The sequence below is a fragment of the Carassius gibelio genome, chromosome A10 (genome assembly GCF_023724105.1).
Source record: "Carassius gibelio isolate Cgi1373 ecotype wild population from Czech Republic chromosome A10, carGib1.2-hapl.c, whole genome shotgun sequence".
Taxonomy (NCBI): Eukaryota; Metazoa; Chordata; class Actinopteri; order Cypriniformes; family Cyprinidae; genus Carassius; species Carassius gibelio.
In genome coordinates, this window is record NC_068380.1 from 8080338 (window position 1) to 8100576 (window position 20239).

General features: G+C 35.0%; 4 protein-coding genes across 4 annotated transcripts; 2 read left to right on the forward strand and 2 right to left on the reverse strand.

Annotated features, from left to right (window-relative positions):
- Window positions 1-2789: 2789 nt before the first annotated feature.
- Window positions 2790-5901, forward strand: LOC128021039 (rhomboid domain-containing protein 2). The gene is made up of 4 exons (XM_052607913.1): window positions 2790-3091; window positions 3968-4372; window positions 4514-4664; window positions 5278-5901. Exons 1-4 carry the CDS (start codon window positions 2911-2913, stop codon window positions 5696-5698), a joined length of 1158 nt encoding a protein of 385 aa, XP_052463873.1. The 5' UTR covers window positions 2790-2910; the 3' UTR covers window positions 5699-5901.
- Window positions 5902-5997: 96 nt separating this feature from the next.
- On the reverse strand, window positions 5998-9889 carry LOC128021040 (ion channel TACAN-like). The gene is made up of 12 exons (XM_052607914.1): window positions 9659-9889; window positions 9386-9504; window positions 9186-9302; window positions 8867-8926; window positions 8631-8726; window positions 8344-8433; window positions 7863-7928; window positions 7565-7626; window positions 7384-7476; window positions 7227-7291; window positions 6840-6908; window positions 5998-6581 (listed from the first exon to the last, which is right to left on the reverse strand). Exons 1-12 carry the CDS (start codon window positions 9734-9736, stop codon window positions 6471-6473), a joined length of 1026 nt encoding a protein of 341 aa, XP_052463874.1. The 5' UTR covers window positions 9737-9889; the 3' UTR covers window positions 5998-6470.
- A 3949-nt stretch (window positions 9890-13838) lies between these two features.
- On the reverse strand, window positions 13839-16950 carry styxl1 (serine/threonine/tyrosine interacting-like 1). The gene is made up of 8 exons (XM_052607917.1): window positions 16615-16950; window positions 16441-16502; window positions 16227-16326; window positions 16033-16166; window positions 15802-15947; window positions 15580-15677; window positions 15362-15474; window positions 13839-15267 (listed from the first exon to the last, which is right to left on the reverse strand). The coding sequence occupies exons 1-8, from the start codon at window positions 16715-16717 to the stop codon at window positions 15136-15138; spliced, it is 888 nt and encodes a 295-aa protein (XP_052463877.1). The 5' UTR covers window positions 16718-16950; the 3' UTR covers window positions 13839-15135.
- A 72-nt stretch (window positions 16951-17022) lies between these two features.
- Window positions 17023-20195, forward strand: prr11 (proline rich 11). The gene is made up of 10 exons (XM_052607916.1): window positions 17023-17149; window positions 17222-17331; window positions 17949-18090; window positions 18164-18286; window positions 18378-18578; window positions 18681-18767; window positions 18851-18960; window positions 19035-19094; window positions 19192-19285; window positions 19443-20195. The coding sequence occupies exons 1-10, from the start codon at window positions 17135-17137 to the stop codon at window positions 19482-19484; spliced, it is 984 nt and encodes a 327-aa protein (XP_052463876.1). The 5' UTR covers window positions 17023-17134; the 3' UTR covers window positions 19485-20195.
- Window positions 20196-20239: the final 44 nt, after the last annotated feature.

The window sequence follows — 20239 nt, forward strand, 5'->3', positions numbered from 1 at the left end:
CAAAACCCCATCTACTCAGTTGGTTGGTTGCCATCACTCTAAAAGATGCAGAAATGAAACCCACTTTAAAACAGTGCCAAAGGTATCAAAGTAATAAGTAAAAAACTTTCCAAGATGTAACTGCAGTGATTGTCACACCCCTGTAGTGATTAGGCCAGTCAATACACTGGCCATGACGTGAATCCCAAACAAAAGACTGGAACAGGTAACGCAATTAATTTCATGAAGTTTCAACACATCCGCTTCCTGGTACAACTCAATTCATATTTTATTTAGTCACTTTAAAATGGCTAACTTAATACCTAACTTAACACGTCAGAAATACATAAGGCTGAACCTACAGAATATTCACAAACATTTACTTAACCTGTAGACTGGATTGTCAAGAGCTTTCAATGGAAAAATCCATAGTGGGTGTGCATTTCTAACAAATACAACTGATATAATGAAAAAAATATGAGTTATTAGGCAGAATATAACAAATAATATGTGAAAAAAGTTCAAAATATCACTCTAAAAAAGTGAAAAATAATGCTAAATATTTTTTTAATTCACTGTTTTGAATGTATATCATTTTGTAAGGAAATTTTACAATATTAAATAGCTTCATATTTTCCCCATTTTCAACTTTTTCAGTTCCCATTGTTAAAAAAAAAAAGATTTTTAAATGTTTTTGAAAGTCTTTTCTGCTCAAAAAGGCTGATTAAAATACTGTGACACATATTGTGAAATATTAAGATTTAAAATATTCTGAATTAATTTTTTTAAACTATATTTTTACCAGCCATTACTCCAGTGTCACATGATCCCTCAGAAATCATTCTAATATTCTGGTTTTGGTGCTTAACTAACATTTCTCATTTTTATCATTGTTGAAATTTTGTTCTGCTTAATTTTTTTATTTTTTATTTTGAATCATATAAATAAATAGAAAGTTTAGCAGCATTTATTTGAAACAGAATAGAAATTTCAAATAAAACTCAAAAAAGTATCTAATAAACTCAAAACAAATAAATAACATGCATCAATCAATAAAACATTACCAAACCAATAGATAAAAAAGTAAAAATTTACAGTCAAACGTTTTATTTTTAGGTTTTTTTAAAGTTCATGGCTGAATTTTAATCATAAAAAAACATTAAATATCTATTTATTCATTGACAATATAAATTCAATTTACACCACATACCTGGACACTTGCTTAGACAACCTGCTGTGCTTCACATCATGATCTGTACAGACGCACCAAACCATGGATATATTCTTCTCTCACACAACAATGTGTCTCTGTTGACAGCTGCAGCCTGCTTTCCCACAGAATAACATGAACTCGCCTACCAGAATGTGTCCTTCCAGACTTAAGAACAGACAAAAGATTCTTGGTAACTTAAAATATACTGAGGTTCATCTGTCTTGTGAAACATTTCAGGGAAGACTTATGTTATGTGCACCACCCCCCTTAACCCAAAACTTCAACACACACCCAGCCTCCAAAGCACAGGTAGTGTGCTTCCCCTCCAGCAAAGCTAAAATTAACTGTAAATCAAATAAATCATTATAATAATCCTATTTTCAGTATATACCTTTACATGTTATGCACACTTCAAGCATATTGGGTTAAATTTGGAGCCTCAGAGAACTGCAGAGAAAATTAAGTGATATTTTAAAATAAGTTAATTTAAAATAAATGTTTTTGAGAAATAAGCATTAGCTTAAAACACATTGGTAAACTTTTACATAGTTATTTTATTGTGGCTACTGTTTCATTTACCTCTAATAAATCAGTTTCATCAACTAACAGGTCAAGCTGCTTTTAACAGGCGGAGCTTTTATTTCAATGAAATATAATAACAACTTTGGGTATTGCATGAGTTAAGTATATCCACCCATACTTTCATCACTCGTTACTTTGTATAACTGTCTTTTACTGAACAAAGAGCAGGTGAGGTTTGCACTTGGCAACACCTTCCCCATATTTTGTTTCTGGCTGTATCCTGTATCCATAAGATCAAGATTTATTCTCTGTAGGTTTAAACATTTGACGTGTTTATTTTGTAGCAATACTGTGTCTGAAATCTCCTTGTCGTAATCTTTTTCTCAACTCCAAATCCTCATTTGACCCATAGAGGAGAGTACATTCCCTTTTCACTTATTACACAGCAATAAAATTGGCAATGACCTGGGCAATTAGCCAATGCCCCACTATTAGATTAAAGAAACAGGAAGTCCATAGCGAAACAATAGGTATTACAGGGCAGGCCCAACTGATTTCAACAAGCATTAGTCACCACATTAATTTGTTTCCCATCAAACTGATTTACTGTATGAGTGATTCATATCACATTTTATTGAATATGCAAAAGATAAGGTTTATGATATTTATGAAAATGTATACTAATGCAATTTAAATTCGTACTGATTCATAATTTTACATAATTTGGATATGGTGTTTCCCAATATGCAGCACACACAGAATATCTCATATCTCCCATTATTATTATTATTATTATTATTATTATTATTATTATTATTATTATTATCTGTTTAATGGAAGCTTCTCTTTGAAACTTACTTGCGAGCATACTTTGTTTGGAACAAAAAGGGGATTATTTATTTTTTTCATAAGTGACGACTGAAAAACATTGTAATATATTTTTTAAAAATTCACTGACAGTCGCTCTGTTTTAAGTAATATGCGCATGATACCCGTGTGAGGCTGAAAAATTGATAGCGTTTGCTCATCACTGCGCAACGACTTCGCATTTTGATCCCCTTGATTAAATTTCCGCCAACGCGGAAGTCGCGGTTCGAGTGCTGGGAACTGGAAACGCGAAAGGGATCCGCTCTCCGTAAATCAAAGGGGTTTTTTTTAGAGTGTCTTGTAAATGATGCACATTCTCCATCCTGAAAATGTATAGCACTTTGAAAAACTGGAAGAAGGCGTTTACAGATTTCGTCCCGCATATAGAGTTGACCTGTGGGGTAGTGACTGTGATCGTGCTGTCATGTGTTTTTAGTGTAATACCGTATTACTTTGATATTTCAGCTCACTTTTTCAGTCTGGAGTCCAGTGCTGTCATCAGCGGCCATGGTGAGAGTTGTTTACATCTTGTAAATCACAGAGATGACTCCCTCAGCTCGCTTTGTCCTTTCACAAATAAATAAATAATGTATGTTGACTGATGTAGCCTCTGACCCAACTACAGTCTTAATGAATATTTTAATCACATTATGTTGGGCAGGACATACCTTAAACTCCTCAAAATTACAGTTTTGTGGTTTTTCGTCCATGTCGTTTACCTCTGGTGCCAGCTATATGCTAATAAACTCCTAAACTCTGATACAATTCACTTTAGTACATTTAAAATATAGTCTCTCTTTGGGAAAACATAACAACAATATTGTTAAAATATTTCTGACCAATAAAAGCGCTAGAATGAGAATGTCCTGCATCCAATACCACCCACAACCGAAGTTTATTGGCTATTTAAACAAGAGTCCTTCGATTCACCCCGCATCTATTTTTACGTACTTGCGTATTTTAGCCAATCAGGGTGGGATTAGCTGGAAGGGGGGGGGGGGGGGTGTTTGGGAAACCTGTTTGGAAACAACAGTCAAGCAAACCCTGTCAGAAGAACTTCCTACACACTCCTACATAATCAAGTCAACCTCTCTATGCTCTAAACTACAAAAATATATACGTATTTTGTTAAATACACTGTTAAATATACATAATCAACATCAATAGTTTTCTATTAAGCCATCATTTTTTATTTTATGTCATTCTTTTTCTAATTAAATAATTATTTTAGATTTTCTAACAAGTTTTTCCTTAAAAGTCTCTGATGTTTACTGCATTTGGTAGCATGTCCTGTTTGCTATTTTATGTTATTGTATATTATAATAAGTAAATACACCATACTTTTTTTTTTCTTGTGTTACTTAATTTTGTCCCCTCTCTTCACAGTATACAAACTCTTCACCTATTTCCTCTACCACAAGAATATGATGCTTTTGTTCCTGAGTGCCGTCCTGATGGGGCTTCCCTGTAGCGGGCTGGAGCGAGGGATCGGATCGGTCAGATTCCTCTACCGGTCACTGCTGCTGTCATCCGTCAGTGGACTCCTTCATGTGCTGCTGGAATCACTGCTCTTCTCCCAATCCAATAGGAGCTCAGTAAAAGGGCTCGTCCCATTAGCTCTGTCTGTCCTGGGAATGATGACCATCAATTCTGCTATGAGGAAGGCGTATATAATGGGTGTCAGTGTGCCTACTGCATCTCTCCCCTGGATAATTCTAATTATTATAACCCTGTTCTTTCCACACACTGTCTTCCTTTGCAACGTCCTGGCCATTGTTACTGGGATTTTACGTATCCTTATTCTTAAATGTATAGAATACTTCAGTTTTTTTATTTTATAATACAGACCTGGTTTGTGAAGGCGACAATCCTATAATGTAGTTTAATCAGTGTATAGTATTTTTAATCTATTCCTTAACTTAGCACTTTTAGATGGAAAGGGGTGGTTTTCATTAGTAGAGATGTCCGAATCTAGAGCTTCTGTCTTGGAGAAGAAGTTCCCTTTTCGCTTGCTAAAGCAAATACCTGGTGTCCAATTCATCCCTGCATCGACCGAAGAGCGCAAAAAGCCACTTGACCTCACGTGAGTGATCATTGCCACAATGACATATGGTCGCCCTATTTTTCACTTGATTGTGTTAATATTGCAATATAAAGAAGGTTGTTAAGAGTGCATAATTTATCTTGGATGATGCATTTCAGGCTTTTTGTTGGTTATTATTGGTATCAATTTAGCATTATATCATTGCTGAATTTGTGGCACAGCCCGTTTAATTATTAAAAGCCTGTTTAACAGACTGTTTAAATGAATTTGAGAAACATTTATTTTGAGATTCTGTCAGTCGGATCTATATGGAGGTTACTGATTTTATTTATGCAGGTCTTAAAAAAAGTCTTAAACAGATAGTACACCCCAAAATGAAAACTCTGTCGTGATTTTGAATAATGTTGGTAATCAAACAGATTTGTTTCCATTGCAATTTTTGTCCAACTTAAATCAGAGGGAATCCAAACTGTTTGGTTCCCAGCATTCTTCTTCAGAAAATCTTTTTTTATGTTCCTCCGAAGAAAAGACATGAAGGTGAGTAAATGAAAAAAGAATTGTCATTTTTTGGGTGGACTATCCCTAAAACCAATACATGGTTTGATTTTTCTCAGTGTATTTTTTCTGACTTTGAAAATATCTGTAATTCCAGAGACGCTCCACCAGGGTCGTACCCTGTCCAGGCCTACGCTCCAGTGAATGCTGCTAATGGTCAAGTTACAGGACGTCTTCCCAACACATTCGATGGTTGGCCGGTTTCACTGTATCCTCAACAGCAATACTCATTTACTTTGCCTTACGCTGGAGTTGGCATTGGTCACAATCACGGTCATAGTCATGGTCACAACCATGGACATCATCATGGGCACAGCCATCACACCGGCAGCCCGTGGATGCCCATGTCCCCATACACTCAGCATCATTTCAGGCCTCCAGTTAACCTGACAGGGCAGCCCTTCACTAAACTACCTCATCCAGGAGTACCATTCACATCTCCGATCTCACAGCCAAACTCTGGAGTGCCTGCCTTTCCCACAACTCCTCCAGAAGCCTCTGTGCCTTTGTCATCTTAGAGATTTGATGGCTAATCTGCAGGGGTTTTTTTTGTTTGTTTGTTCATTCTTCTGATACCTCATGTTTTGTTCCTAGAATTCAAACTGCTCCAGATGTGCAATTTTGCTTCCTGGGTGACATTTAACTTGTCTTTAATTTTATACAGTTGCTGTTTTGCTACAGAACATTTTGTACCTTAAATTAAAAACTGAATTGAGTGAAACATTTTTGTTTTGGTAAATTCCTTAGCTGTTTTACATGCTGCAGTATTTTTTAAAACATCAATATTCTAGGCCAGACAGTGTGTGTGCATATTCTTTATTTGTCAAACATTATATGCCTGAGATTATAATGTTGCACTAATCATCTGACATCACAATGACATTTCTCTTCCCAGATATTATTAATTAAGTTTTAAAATTAAACGAATGCACGTTTGTCTCATTTTAAAACCACAATGCTGAGCATTTTTATGCAATTGCAGCTTTGGCTCACTAGGGGAATGAATTGAGGAGTCAATTCTATATTCTTAAGTAGAAATCATGACACTTAGTCCTTTAATAAAAATAAAAAAAAACATATATATTAAATATTTTAGGTTTAGGGAAAATACATTTTATCCCTAATGTTTTGTGACACATTTGCAAAAATCATAACCAGGTTTAACCAAAAACCAAAAAAACATTTTTTGAAAACATTTAATCAAAAAAATATTAATGACATTTAAAAAACATTAATATAAAACATAACTTCTTTTAATAAAGAGTTCAGCAGTGTCTTTGTGCTGGTCATTTATAAAACTTTGGCTCTGTCGTGATCCATGTATTTGTGGTAAACAACACCAAGAGTGGTGAAGAAATTTCCCATGAACAAAACAAGGAAAGTAGAGGCACACATGAGAACCTAAGAAAAAATACAAATTAAATGAAAATACAAATTATTTTAACATAACCACAAAAGTATATATATATAATTTTTTTTAATTATGTGTGTGTATATATATATATATATATATATATATATATATTATAAATGCTTTTGGATTAAAGCAATATACACACCTTGAATAGTAAATATAATGTGTGGATCTTTATTTCACTGTTTTATTTAGCTAATACTTGTTAGCACATGATGTAAACAAAACTATTTTGAAAAACTGACCTGCCACTCTTTCCATTCTGGATGGTGGGTCATTTGGAAGAGTGTAACTGCATTATGAAGCTGGAAAAACTATATAAATAATAAGATGGTTAGAACCACAGCATAACAACAATAGAATTACATCAGAACTTGTCAACGTTTCACTTCACTATGAAAATAACTTGTTTTGTTTGGTTCTGTCATTCAGGTACATGTAAATATAATGGTTACATTGTCTCAAACTATGTTACACCTTTAACCGGACATATTGCCCTCCGTGCCACCAGAAGAAGCCTTTACTACGATTATTACATAGCCATAAGACAGAAAGTGAGCTATTTTCCCATGCAAGATGATTGCATTTATTGTAAAATAACCCAAGATTAACAAACATAGTATCAAACTTACATGGCCCAAGAAAAGGAAAGGCAGGAGAAAGGTCAGACCCCTCCACATCCAGGACTGAAACCCCTCTGATCAGAAAGCACATGTGAAAACGTGTTAGCAGATAAATCTGCAATAGAATAAAGGGGGGGGAAAGACGAGAAAAGAACACACAACTCACCAACTGTGAGGTCCATGTTGTGTCTTTCTCCAAGAGCTCTAAGTCTATATAAGCAGCCACTCTGGTAATAGTACTGCAGAAACTGAACAAAATCTGAATGGAGCACAAAACAAGACAAATAAGTGATTAAATAAGACAATGAATAAATCATTAATACACTGAATGTGGCAGTAGTTCTCACTTATATACATGGAGTAGGACAGGAACTGATTTCTGAACATCTGGTAGAGCTCACCATCAGGCCTGTGAGACAAATGAACAGTTATCTCTCGCGCTTCCTCACACTTATTCTGTTCTACTAGCCCTCAAAAATTACTATAACGTGTGCTATCCTACTTGAACACATTTCAAGCATTTAATCAGAATAAATGAATCTGATTAAACTAATACATTTTAAAATACTCTTTATTAAAGGGCCAAAGTTTCAAAGACGTAATTATGTAATATCTCACTGTGTTAAAGAGTTACATTGTTCTTACCAGGTCAGCATTACTCCAGAGAGAAATGTTGAGACATAGTGTTGAAACACCCACCAGCCCTTGATCCTGAAACACAAGGCAAGTATTGAAACTGTACAGTAGAGTCTGTAGTACTGCATTAATACATGGCAAGAATTGTGTATTACATACAATGTAAAAAATTTAAAATAAAGGTTCCAAAAGTAGAGGTTTTCACAGTGATGCCACATAAGAATCACATTAAGTTCCCCAAAAATCCTCCCAGTTAACAGTTCTCATAAAGAACATTTTAATATTCTAAAGAACCTTTTTTCCACTATAAAGAACCTTTTGTGAGATGACTATGGAAAGGTTCCACGGATCTTTAAGGCTCTTCATGGAACCATAGATGTCAATAAAAATCTTTCTTAATTTAGTCAACCTTTATCCTTTATTAGAAGTCAATGTTACACAGTTAAAATAACCTTTATTTTTGAGAGTATTATGATAGGATTATTCTTACTTGGAGCCGTTATTAATGAGGATGCTCTCTCTTATCGTCAATGTACAATAATACCACACCAACAGGAAGTTGAAAAGTGCATCTACAACCCTGTCAGAACACAAGAGGACAAAGACAAACACATACATTAATCTGGTTATGTATTAGTGAGACATGCGGAATTACATATGATCAATGATTAAAAAATGCCTGTTGATACATGATACTAAAAAATACACTTTTCCACTCTTAAAAGGACTATTAGGCTAAGCCTAAATTTTTCATATTTAGTTGGAATAAACATGTACCTGTAGCTGAACAAAAACCGACAGGTGAATGAGAAGAACAAGAGCAGCACAGTCAAGTATAGTTTGAACTTCTCGTACTCATCTTTATAGGCAAACCTGTACAATGGAGAAACAGGCAAAAGTCAACATGACTGCATTTCATGACACCACATTGTTTAAAGCTGATGATCACAAGTTATTGTGGTTTTAGATGTTTTCTGAACATTTAATTCGGACAGGACTGTTTGAATGCTTACTTGGACTGCTTGTTAAGAAGGGTAACGTTAACATTTCCAAGCACAAGACTGAGGTATAAGCTGGAACAAGAACAGAGTTAGCATCAGTATATTTAATGTAATCACCTGGTGCTTGCAGAATCATTGAAAGTGTTTGAAAAGGCAAATTACAAATCCACACACCACTATCAATTATTATTTAAATGTATACCACACACACCTTTAGTCTACAATATTTTAAGGTCAATGAATTAGTAACAAGCAAATACAGAGCTATATAACCTGCTTTGAATTGTAAATGCGTTGAATGTGTATTCTGAATATTTCTCGTTTGCATTACTCATTTTTCTTTGGCAGGAAGGCCTCCATCTCAAAAAAGACGTTTGATCTCTCCTTTATAGAGTCTTGGATCTCATCTATTGTATTTACATCTTCTGAATTCGCTACCGCTCTGCATCTACGATAGAAAAAAAGAATGAGTATAAGATGCAGAACAACAACATTTATTTTCGACCAAAGCTTATATAACTCCTAACTGACTCCTTCATGGATTCGTTGAGATCCTTTAACTTTTTCCTCTGTCGTGCGATTGAAGAAGAACAGCTGTCCTGTTGTTTCGAAACCTCCTCCAGCTTTTGTTTGTAAAGTCGATGTGTCTCCTGTGTAACAAATACTGACATTAGAAATGTGCAGTTGGTCACAACAATTATGATGCATATAAAAACATTTAAAGATAGAAGAGTAAGGTCTGATATTTCAGAGCTGTCCTGTTAACGTTATCTGATTAGCACTAGAGAAAGAAAGACTCCACACCTGAACTTGTTGATAGTCTTTTTCCAGATCCTCCCATTCTTGTAAACATTCTTTCAAGCCAGTCGGGTTAAATAACATTTCCAGAGAGTGTATTTGATGAAAGGTAGTTTTCTCAGATAAAAGTGAGGAGAATAAAGGGTCTGTTCTACCGTTGTCGGATCGCCTCGTGTTTTTTTTTAACACACGTCTGTCATCTGAACGCAGCTTCACAACAAGCTTAGCCAATCAGAGAAGAATCCCGCGTCATAATGAAACGCCCCTCCACGTAATCTGACCAATGAGCGCTTTCAAGACAAGACAGCTACGTTCCTCATATAGACGGTGGGCCGAGGGTCCGTATCTGCTTTACTTTTCGAAATGAATGATCCCTATGGAGGGAGAACCTGGATTTGTAAAGTTGGGACGGTTGTTTTATTCTCAACGATATGAAATGTGTTGCCACTCCCATTTGTTGCACATTTTCCCCGAAATCATAATGCACGATCCGTAAATATGCAGGCAAACGCTGTTGCCTACTATATTAGTTGAGCCAATAGCGCGGCAAGATACTGACATGGGATTATTACTATCCAATCAGATGTAGTTTATTTAGAACAGCTGTTACACGAATGATTTAGCTATCGGACACGAGCACCAGCAGCGCATTGATCGTCAAGGACATTCTTTGTGTGATTGTAAGTATTCATTTAATTAGAATATATTTATATAAAATGTTTGTTTTGTACACTGTGTTGTTCAAACGTATGTAAGCGTCTCGTTGGTGTCGTTTTAAGTAGGGTAACGTTTCAGCTGGCGAACTAGCAGTAGCCAGAGCCGTTTAGAATCTCGTATTTAACGGCTCTGGCAGTAAATAGCATCATGCGATTACATATTTGATTTGGTGTAAACATTACATTCTAACGGTGACACTTCGTCCAACTCGCATAGACTACAGCTCCACTGTATGTTGGTGGATAATTACCTTAGACTCAAGGCGAACATGAACCTGTTGATGTTTAAGACATATATTTAATTACCAGTTAAATCTGACATAACGTTATAGAGTCAGTATCCTAATATTCTAATCAATATTCAAACCGGAGAGCTAAGAACTCTAACGTTGGTTAGAACTGTATGTATTGGAAATAAGATTATCACTATCAAATAACATAAACTGCATGTAAAACAAACAAGATTATAAGTATAACTATCAAAAAACATAGACTATCAAACAAAGTAGAGTTATAATGTACGTAAACCTGTCATACAAATTTACTTCAGCAAGAGTAGCAAACACGCAGCTCCCCACATGTGTACATGCATACACGCATGTGCCCTAGTCATCTTCAAGTGACTTATTGTCAAAGTTTAAACACTGACAGAGGTTTGTACATGGCAGCTCATGCAGTTTACATGTGCATCTACCTTTAACACAATTCGTTTTTTTACATGAGCAGTGCACAAGTTCCAGTATGACAGATTGTCCACATATACAAGGTAGGTTGTGGATGCCTTCAGGAATTTCAAGAAGGGATGAGACTTGTGAAGGCTTGACTTTAGTGAGTGTGCCATATAAGCTGTAATGTTCACTCCCTCTGTTTCTTCCACAGATTTTTTTTAAAAGCAAATTCAACTTTGACAGTCGAAGTACTTTGTGTTGTTTTAACAGCCTATCCTCAATGATTGTTTTGCAGAAGTGCTTCTATCCATTTTCATATATGTTTGTTTCTGTTCTCTCAATTTTGTGTGTGGTCAGATACCGGGTATAATCTCGATAGCAAGTGAAGTGATACCGTGCTTCACTAGCCACCAAGTCCCTGTCTTGGATATGGAGAAGGAGAGACTCGTCCCTTTTCCCTTCAGCGGCGAGTAGCAATTTCCCGGCATGGAGTGTTTCATACTGTGCTTGATTTTCTTTTACCCTTTTCCTGCAGTGTGACTGAACCTTGTACTTCTCATGTTTGCATATAATGCATTGTACTGGAAGCAGCTGTGGGGCCCGCTTGGATGTGTAGGAATCACGGGCATAAGATCTCAGAGCCCTTGTTTTAACTGGAGTTGCTTCACCATCCTCTGTCTCTACCACTAAAAGTGCAAAACAATAGATTTAGGTTCTGCACCCTTCCCCACATCACTGATTAAACAAAAATGGTGTGTAAGTTTCAGCAGGGTATATTGGTTCCACCTGTTCCCTTAACACGGTAATAAACCTGTTTCACAGCTTTCAGGTGTCCGTCCTTGATGTTAATGAGGCCATAATAGGAAGGGTTCATTTTTGGAGGGTGTTTTTATTATATTAGTTAATTCATTGTGTAGCTATATTAAGTTAACTCAAATCTAAACTCCCTGAAGTCATATCTTTCTTTTTTCTATCTATCCTTCTTTCTAGATTTCTTTCTAACCTTTTCTTTATTTTTATTTTTTTCTTATCCATTTATTTTTTTCTTTTTACCTGTCTATTGAACTTTATTGCCTTAACTTTCGGGCTAGGATTTAAGCCAACTTAAAAGTTTGCCAAAACATTTCATGTAGTTTTTTGTACTAATATTATGTTGTTACTGCAACTACACTGCACATATCTGTATGTGTTGTTCATACTGTATATCTGTTCTGCTCTTATATTTAATTTATATTACTGTAAATACTACTTTCTTAACTGTATATTACTGTCCATTCTGCACTGTACAGGTCAAAAGTTTAGAAAACATTACGATTTTTAATGTTTTTGAAAGAAGTCTCTTCTACTCAAGCCTGAATAAATGAGTAGAAAAAAAAAATATATATTTCTACTCCTTTATTCAGGCTGTCTAATATATTTGATGAATAAAAGACTAAAAAGAAAAAAAAAATAATAATATAAATCTTATTTACTAACACTTTTTTATCAATTTAATATATCCTTGCTGAATAAAAGTATTGATTTAATTTAAAGAAAAAAAATTACTGTCCAGTAGTGTATATTGTTGTTACAAAATATTTGTATTTTTAAAACATAGCTGCTGCTGCTTTTTTTGTTCTGTTTTACTTTTTATTCATCAAAGTATCCTAAAAAAGTATCACATGTTCTGAAAAAATATTAAGCAGCAGAACTGTTTCCAACTTTGATAATGAATCATCATTAGAATGGTTTCTAAAGGATTGTGTGATAATGATCCTAAAAATTCAGCTTTGCATCACAAAAATAAATGATAATTTAAAGTAAAATAAATTGAAGATCAATTATTTTAATTGTAATAATATAATCACAATATTACATTTTCCCCCCTGTATTTTAGATAAAATAAATGCAGGCTTGATCAGCGGAAGAAACTCATAAAAAATAAAAAACCCATTAAAAATAGTACTGTTTCCAAACTTTTGACCTGTACTGTATGTCCAATACTGCACTGTCGGTCTATACAATATAATACCAACCTTCCTTTGCAGTTTCTTTAACTGATACTGCCTTCTCTCTTCTCCTTTGTGCTCGTTTTATCTTCGTAATATTTGTCAAATGACTGTAGCACTCCCTGTGGTAGCCAGTGTTAGCTGGTTTGACTAACTGGTTTGTAGGTTCCTGGCTTTGTAACTTGTATGCCTGTACTGCCTCTTCTGCAATGATACCTTCTATGCTCTCAAGGTCTTTCCACAGAAACACTGATTTAATAAATTTCTCCCAACTTATGTCTGTGAAGGGAATGGTGGGTCCACCACTTCTCTCAAATATATGCATACAGCACTTCATGTTTTTTATTTCATCCAAGTAAACATGGGCAGGAAAAAAAAGTATTGTCCGTCTCATTTTTTCATGACGCTGTTTCCAAGCAATACCATTATGTCAAATGTGTTAAATCAGAAGGGTGTATTTATTAAAGATTGCAAAGAAATGACAGGATATCGTATAATGTAACCTCTACATTATAATTTTGTGTCAAACTGAATATGTAGCAAAATTAGGTAAAATAGTTCTTATCTTAAATAGTACAATCTTAAATCCTGGGCGCGAAGCGCGCCAGTGCGTTCACAAACGCATCACCGACACTTTCCACGCACGCTATTGGTTGAAGGCAACAAATACGTCATGCAGGTCGGACCCCGCACGTAGCTGCTTGCTCTATTCGCCGGTAAAATAACCTGGATAAAATTACCGATATTATAGTAATGTGCAAAGTGTTTGAGTGGCAACAATTTTTATTTGCTTTGTTGAAAAGCGTAGCGGTTACATATAAAAAACTGGGTTATCCCTCGCCACAGATCGTTTGAAAACACGAAATCTCCCCTCGGCCCACCGTCTAATAGAGTGGCAAAGGGAATATACCAACTTTATATAACCAAAGTTCAGGGTCAGTGTTGACATTTTAGACAGAACTTCTTATTAGGTCATTGGAATATTTTATTGGCAGAAAAATGAAAAAAGGTTGAATAAAATCACAACATTCTTATTATAAATATTATATGTGTTGAAACAACATATATAGCAAAATTGAAGAAAATGCAGACTTATAATTGGTCTTATGACATAAACTGCTCTTAGTGGCATATATCAACTCTGTATATTAAAGCTGCGGTAGGTAACTTTTGACGCTTTAGCGGTTAATAAACAGAACTGCTTGCATCTTGCGGAAGAACATCGTAGCCGGAACTACTTCTCTCTGTTTATGTCTATGAAGAATCACAAAGGTACTGGGTTACTCCGCCGCGGTACCCCCGAAGCAATCTAAAATAGTCCGAATATAAACACTTATTATAGGTGCACCCTAGTGATTCAGGACAAGCTAAAAACACGGTTTGGAAAATGGATTCATGGTGTAGTCGCTTATTATATACATTTTTCTACATTTTGAACACAAACAAAGTTACGGACCGCAGCTCTGATTGGTTGATTTCTTACCGGGAGCGGTCTGTAACTGCAAATGGCAATAGGACCACTGGGAGGAGCCAGAGGAGCTTGATTTTTTCACAGATTATCTGTCTCATATTCTACTGTCAGGACAAAATGACAGGTTTAACAAATATGTAAAAAATATATTTTTTACAGAAGTTACCTACTGCAACTTTAACTATTTTGGGTAACACTTAACAATAAGGTTCATTAGTTAACTACTTTAATTAACATGAACTAACCAGTGAACAATACTTCTAAAGCATTTATTAATCTTAGTTAATGTTAACACTTACTAATGCATTATTAAAATCAAAAGTTGTGCTTTTTAACATTACTTAATGCACTGTGAATTAACATGAACTAACAATGATTTTTTAATTAATATTAACAAAGATTAATAAACACTGTTATATATGTATCATTCACTGTTTGTTCATGCTAGTGAATGCATTAACTAACATAACTAATGGAACCTTATTGTAAAGTGTTACCCTATTTTGTACATTCTAATATTGTCTGTAGTGTGTTTACAGGTATGTAATGAATATATTAATATTAAATAATCTATGATTCAGTATCATCACTGACTGTAGAAAGTCATTTAATATGATGTTTCTGTTAAATTTTGTTATTGTCAGTAGTTGGGTTCAGATATATCTGTTATTTTCTTCCCAACAGTCTGAAGTTCCCAGTCAGAAAGTTGCTGTACGAATCCGCGATTTGGCCTCATGTTGGCTTTGCACTGCTGAATATGATTCCACGCCTCCTAAAATAATTAGAAATGACAGGTGGCATATATTTAAAAAAGCAACTGTCAATAACATCAATGCAAACTGCAAATGCAAAAGTAAAAACATTACCTTTAGTGTGTATTTAAGGTGATGCATAAGATATGCCATTGTTACAGCACTGCATCGGCTTACTCCAAGAGTAGAGAATATCAGAACAGAACAAGAAGTATTGAGATGTGAACCTGAAATGTTTAAAAGACACATAATCATAGCTGAACATCAGATTTTTTCTTTTTTCTTTGAGTTATTGTTCATCAGCTGGAAAAAAAAAATATCCTTGTACCTACCAATAAAAATGCATATTCTCTCAAATGAAGCAATCAAATCTGCATCTGAAGAATCTGCAATTCGGATGTGTAAGACAGTGCAGTTTGCCTTTTTAAACCTAGTTTGCAAAATTCAGTTTATAGATTAATTCGGTTTTCAGGACATGACAATGGATTTTCTTTTTTTAAATTCTATGATTTTATACAATATCTGAATATATATGAGATGGTGGGTTGGCTCACACTAGACTGCATTCATCAGAGAGATTGACAAGTGCATTCATCTTCAGATCTTTAAGGATTTGCAGGTTTGTGGCCTGCCTGTAATCACCCATGTAAAGTTTGCCTGGCAAGATTTCCACAGGATAGGGATTCAAGCTCTCCAATTCCTATGAATATATGTATTTATGATCATTAAATACATTTATAAATAGCAAAAAAAATGCTAAATTTATTATCTATTACGAACAATACCTTAATAGTGTAAATAATCTTTTGCGTTCTTAAGAAAGGGTAGAGTGCAGAGAACTTCTCATAGCCTCCACTAAGAATCTGAACTGGAAATTGGCTCGCTTTTTCTATGCTGTCTGCACAGTCTATAGCTGGACCTATAAGAAAAACATTCAGTTAGGAGGTAGTTCAAAATGTTAAAAAAAGTAGTCTCTTACCTGAATCTGACAGAGAATGTGTACTACTGTCATAGACAATGATATGCTTCATACTTTCAACCTCAACATCCAAGGGCATAATAAACTTCCCATCAGAATCCTTTTAAAAGCAAGAAAAGCTAATGAAAAGTTGTGTTTTTATATTTTACAATGTTGCAAAACATGATATAAAAATAAACTTTAGGAAAGAAAAAAAAATGAAATTGAAACATACCCATTTTGCATTTCTGGCATTAATGATGTGGCTGAAGTTATATGATTCAGCTGCACGAGCATCTGAAAAATAGGATTATGGTTGCTATTATACTTTCATTTGTTAGTATTTAAATTAGTACAGTTAATGTACAGCCGGTGTTTCAGTTATAAGAAATAACTTCTTAAATCTTACCAATCAGACAAAGATAGTTGCTTTCTGCAAGCCTTGGTAGATGAGTGTATTGATTTAGGATGTTGTACAGTTTTGATGCCTCGCAGAGAACCTTTCCAGCCATTAGTTACTGCTTGAACACAGGAAATGTGGCTGTCTGTAATGTTTCTTCAAAAAAAAAGTGACTAAAAATTACAAGTTGGCTCGTCTTTACTCGATACTTATTTTACTTGGCGTTTTGAAATATTACTGCCCCGAAGAGTTTCTTAAACCAAACTAGACTGATTTATTGATATTGCTTACGCTCAAATTACACACTCTACAGCTCACTGGTGATTGTTTATGCTCCTGCTATGGTAACTAACAAACCTCTGCAGTGATTGGTCAAACGCGTTCCGCTCCAGACAAATCCCTTTCCTTCTTCCTTAACCAATCAAAAGTTAAAACCCGCCCCATCGCGCTTCAGCTGCGCTCCTATTGGAGGGTAAAAAATAAGGAACTAATTTGAAAATCAGGCTTACAGCTGTCAGCAGCTGCGGATATGCCTAGATTAAGGGTATGTTGTTACTATTAGCTACTTAAATCGGTAAATCATCAATCTTTAAGCAATGTGTAATTCGTTTTTCAGGGCCTCGGCGATGCCTTTCTGTGGCGGAGGAAGAGAAAGGGCAGCAGTCGACGCTGGGCCATAAAGAGCAAGAAGCCACTTGGGACTCCTGCCATACCAACGGCCCCTGTGTGAGCAACTGCATCATTTTAATATCCACAAAAACAATACCTGTAAATGCACTGCTTTCATAAACACTTACAGTGTAGTTTTTTTTTTACTGCATTTCATGTATATACTTGTGTAAAGATCAAAGTTTGTATGTGTGTGTATATATATATATATATATATATAACTCATACTAGATATTAACATATAACCAGTCAGAAAAATGCTGTAAAGCATGAACACTTTTATCCGTATTTTTAAGACTTTAAGGGATTCTTGACCCAAAATGACAATTCTTCATCATTCCCTCACCCTCATGTTGTTCCAAATCTGTATGACTTTCTTCTGTAAAATAGAAAATAAGATATTTGAAGAATAATTTTGGTGACCAAACAGTTTTGGTGCAAATTTACATCCATTATAAAAACTGAGGCATTTCTCAAAATATGAGTAAACTATCCCTTTAAGACTTTGAAAATAAAAGGCTTATGAGATATATATATATATATATATATATATATATATATATATATATATATATATATATATATATATATATATATATATATATATATATATATATATATATATATATATATTACTTTACTTTAGTTTACTTTCTGTTAATGCTTTCATCCAGTCCAGACAACAAAACAAAGGTGGACACTATGGAGGAGACGAGTGTTCAAACCACTAAACAGCTGTCTTTAACACTAAGCATTGGAGCTCTGTTTTTTGCATTTGGAAATGTTGTGCAAAAATGTGGAAAGACAATTAATCAAGTAAGTTCTTCTTTTTTTTATTAGCGTTCAAAAGAGAGAGAGATTTCCAGTGTCTGACCAGCTTATTTTTTAGACCTGTTTTGGACTCCTGAATGTCTTCTTTTTCTGGAGAGGCTATTCAGAAAGATTGGAGTCCCTTCACCAAAAAGTAGAGGAGCTGCAAAGGGAAATGGCACTATTGCATTCCAATTTGAAGGTTAGAATATTTCAGCTGTTCTGAAAAGAATGTTCTTTAATTATTTTCCAAATTCCAGTGCTTGTAAACTGTATAAAATATTACTTGATAGCTGTATCGAGAAGCCAAGACTGCAGGCGGTCAGTGTGAAATTCCTGATGGTATTCAGCACTCTACACCTCCGCCTGTCTCCCTTCCACCTCCTCCTCCACCTCCTCCTCCTCCTCTTCCTCCTCCTCAAATTCTGTTGACACTTGCTGCTCCGAAAGTGGCCACAGTTCCCCTAAAAACTGCTAAAACTACCTCTGTGAAGGTAAAAGTTTATTTTTCTATTCACTTCGCTTGTTGAGAAGACAAGTGATGAAGGTTTGCACTATTATAGGTTTTTCACAAATTTTCACCTGTCCCATAATAGGAGAAGAAAAATGGGCCTGTTGCTTTGACTCTTCAAGATCTTCAAGCAGTACGACTAAGAAAAGTGACTGTAGGCCAAAAAACTGAGGTGAGTGAAAGATTGTGTCCTCAAAACGTTTCCAATGTATCCTGCATTGGGTTCGATATTTATGATAGCATATTTGTTCACAGGTGTCTCCAGCGAGAAGATCACCACTGGTCACACTTGCAGACTTGCAGAAAGTCTGCTTGCGACGCTCTAATTCTGACCTCCCCTTAAAGTCTAGATCAAACCTTGGCAGGTAAATCTCGCATAAATGTAATTATGATGCTTTAAAGTAATACATTCATGCTTCATTATTTGTGATCTCTTCAGGACACCAACCAAAAATCCCTTGAATCTTGGGGTACGACTTCGAAAAGTCAACTTAATGAGGCAAGATCACTTTTACTTTGTATTGTTGGAAATCGAGTCAAGGCATGCCTACTGACTTCAAATATAGCTAAATACTTCTCATTTGCTGTATTCTTAGGAGTCCTGGTGGCACACCGCTTTTTAACAAAGAGAATGTGATGAATTCAAGCCTGGATCCAAACATGGCCAGAGGGTTAGGAAACAAGTACCTGGTATGTAAATAGCTTTTATCCCAAAATAAATCACAGAATTTATTCTTTTAAGGTTTTCTTTGATACTGCTAGTTTCATTTGAACGAAATATAATTTTATTTAACAAATAATTTGTGAATTTATAGCCTGAAAATGATTTTTATTTTTCATTCTTTAGAGTGCTTTAACAAAAGAACTATCACCACTCAAGGCTGTGTAAACAAAGAAAATGACTGTTTATTGCACATTGTGTTTTGGCTTATTTTTAGATGCATGTTGTGACACTGCTAATAGCTTTGGCTCCTATACTATCATGTTACTGTAGTAACTATTTTAGTGAAAGGACTGTGTTTTGATGTTACTTGCTGCTTTATTTTATATACTTGTTGCATGTGAATTGTGCTTCTTGATCCTTTTATATCAGAACTGCCTTTTAAGACGTGGTAATAACAAATGCAGACTGTATGAAAATGAAATGCACATCAGCATGTGGTCAATATGGTTAACTGTATAATTAGTAGAACTACATAACTGAACGTGCATTACTGAATATGACTGTGGAATGTGCAAACTAACTCTGCTGTGAAATAGTACTTGATACAGTGTTGAAGTCTGTACAGGGGTGAGACGAGTCCGTTATTGATCTGTACATTCAATAAGCCATTGATAGCTTAGGTGTGTGTGGTAAAACATATAGCACAGTGACCAATAATAACTAGTCCTGTTATTGTGGGACTCCGGATGTGTTTTATTTCCAGGTTTTACTGTATGTTTACTGGTGAGCTTGAGGTCTAACACCCAAGTACATTTTACTATGTCTTAATCTTTTATTTTAAGGGTCTTTTGCAATATTTGTCTAAAACCACTTTTATTTGTATATGTAAAAAAAAATGCATGGCAAACTTTTAATAAATATTGGATCTACAGGAAATGTGTATTTCTTGCTTTGTTTTTAGTACAAAATAAGTGCATTTA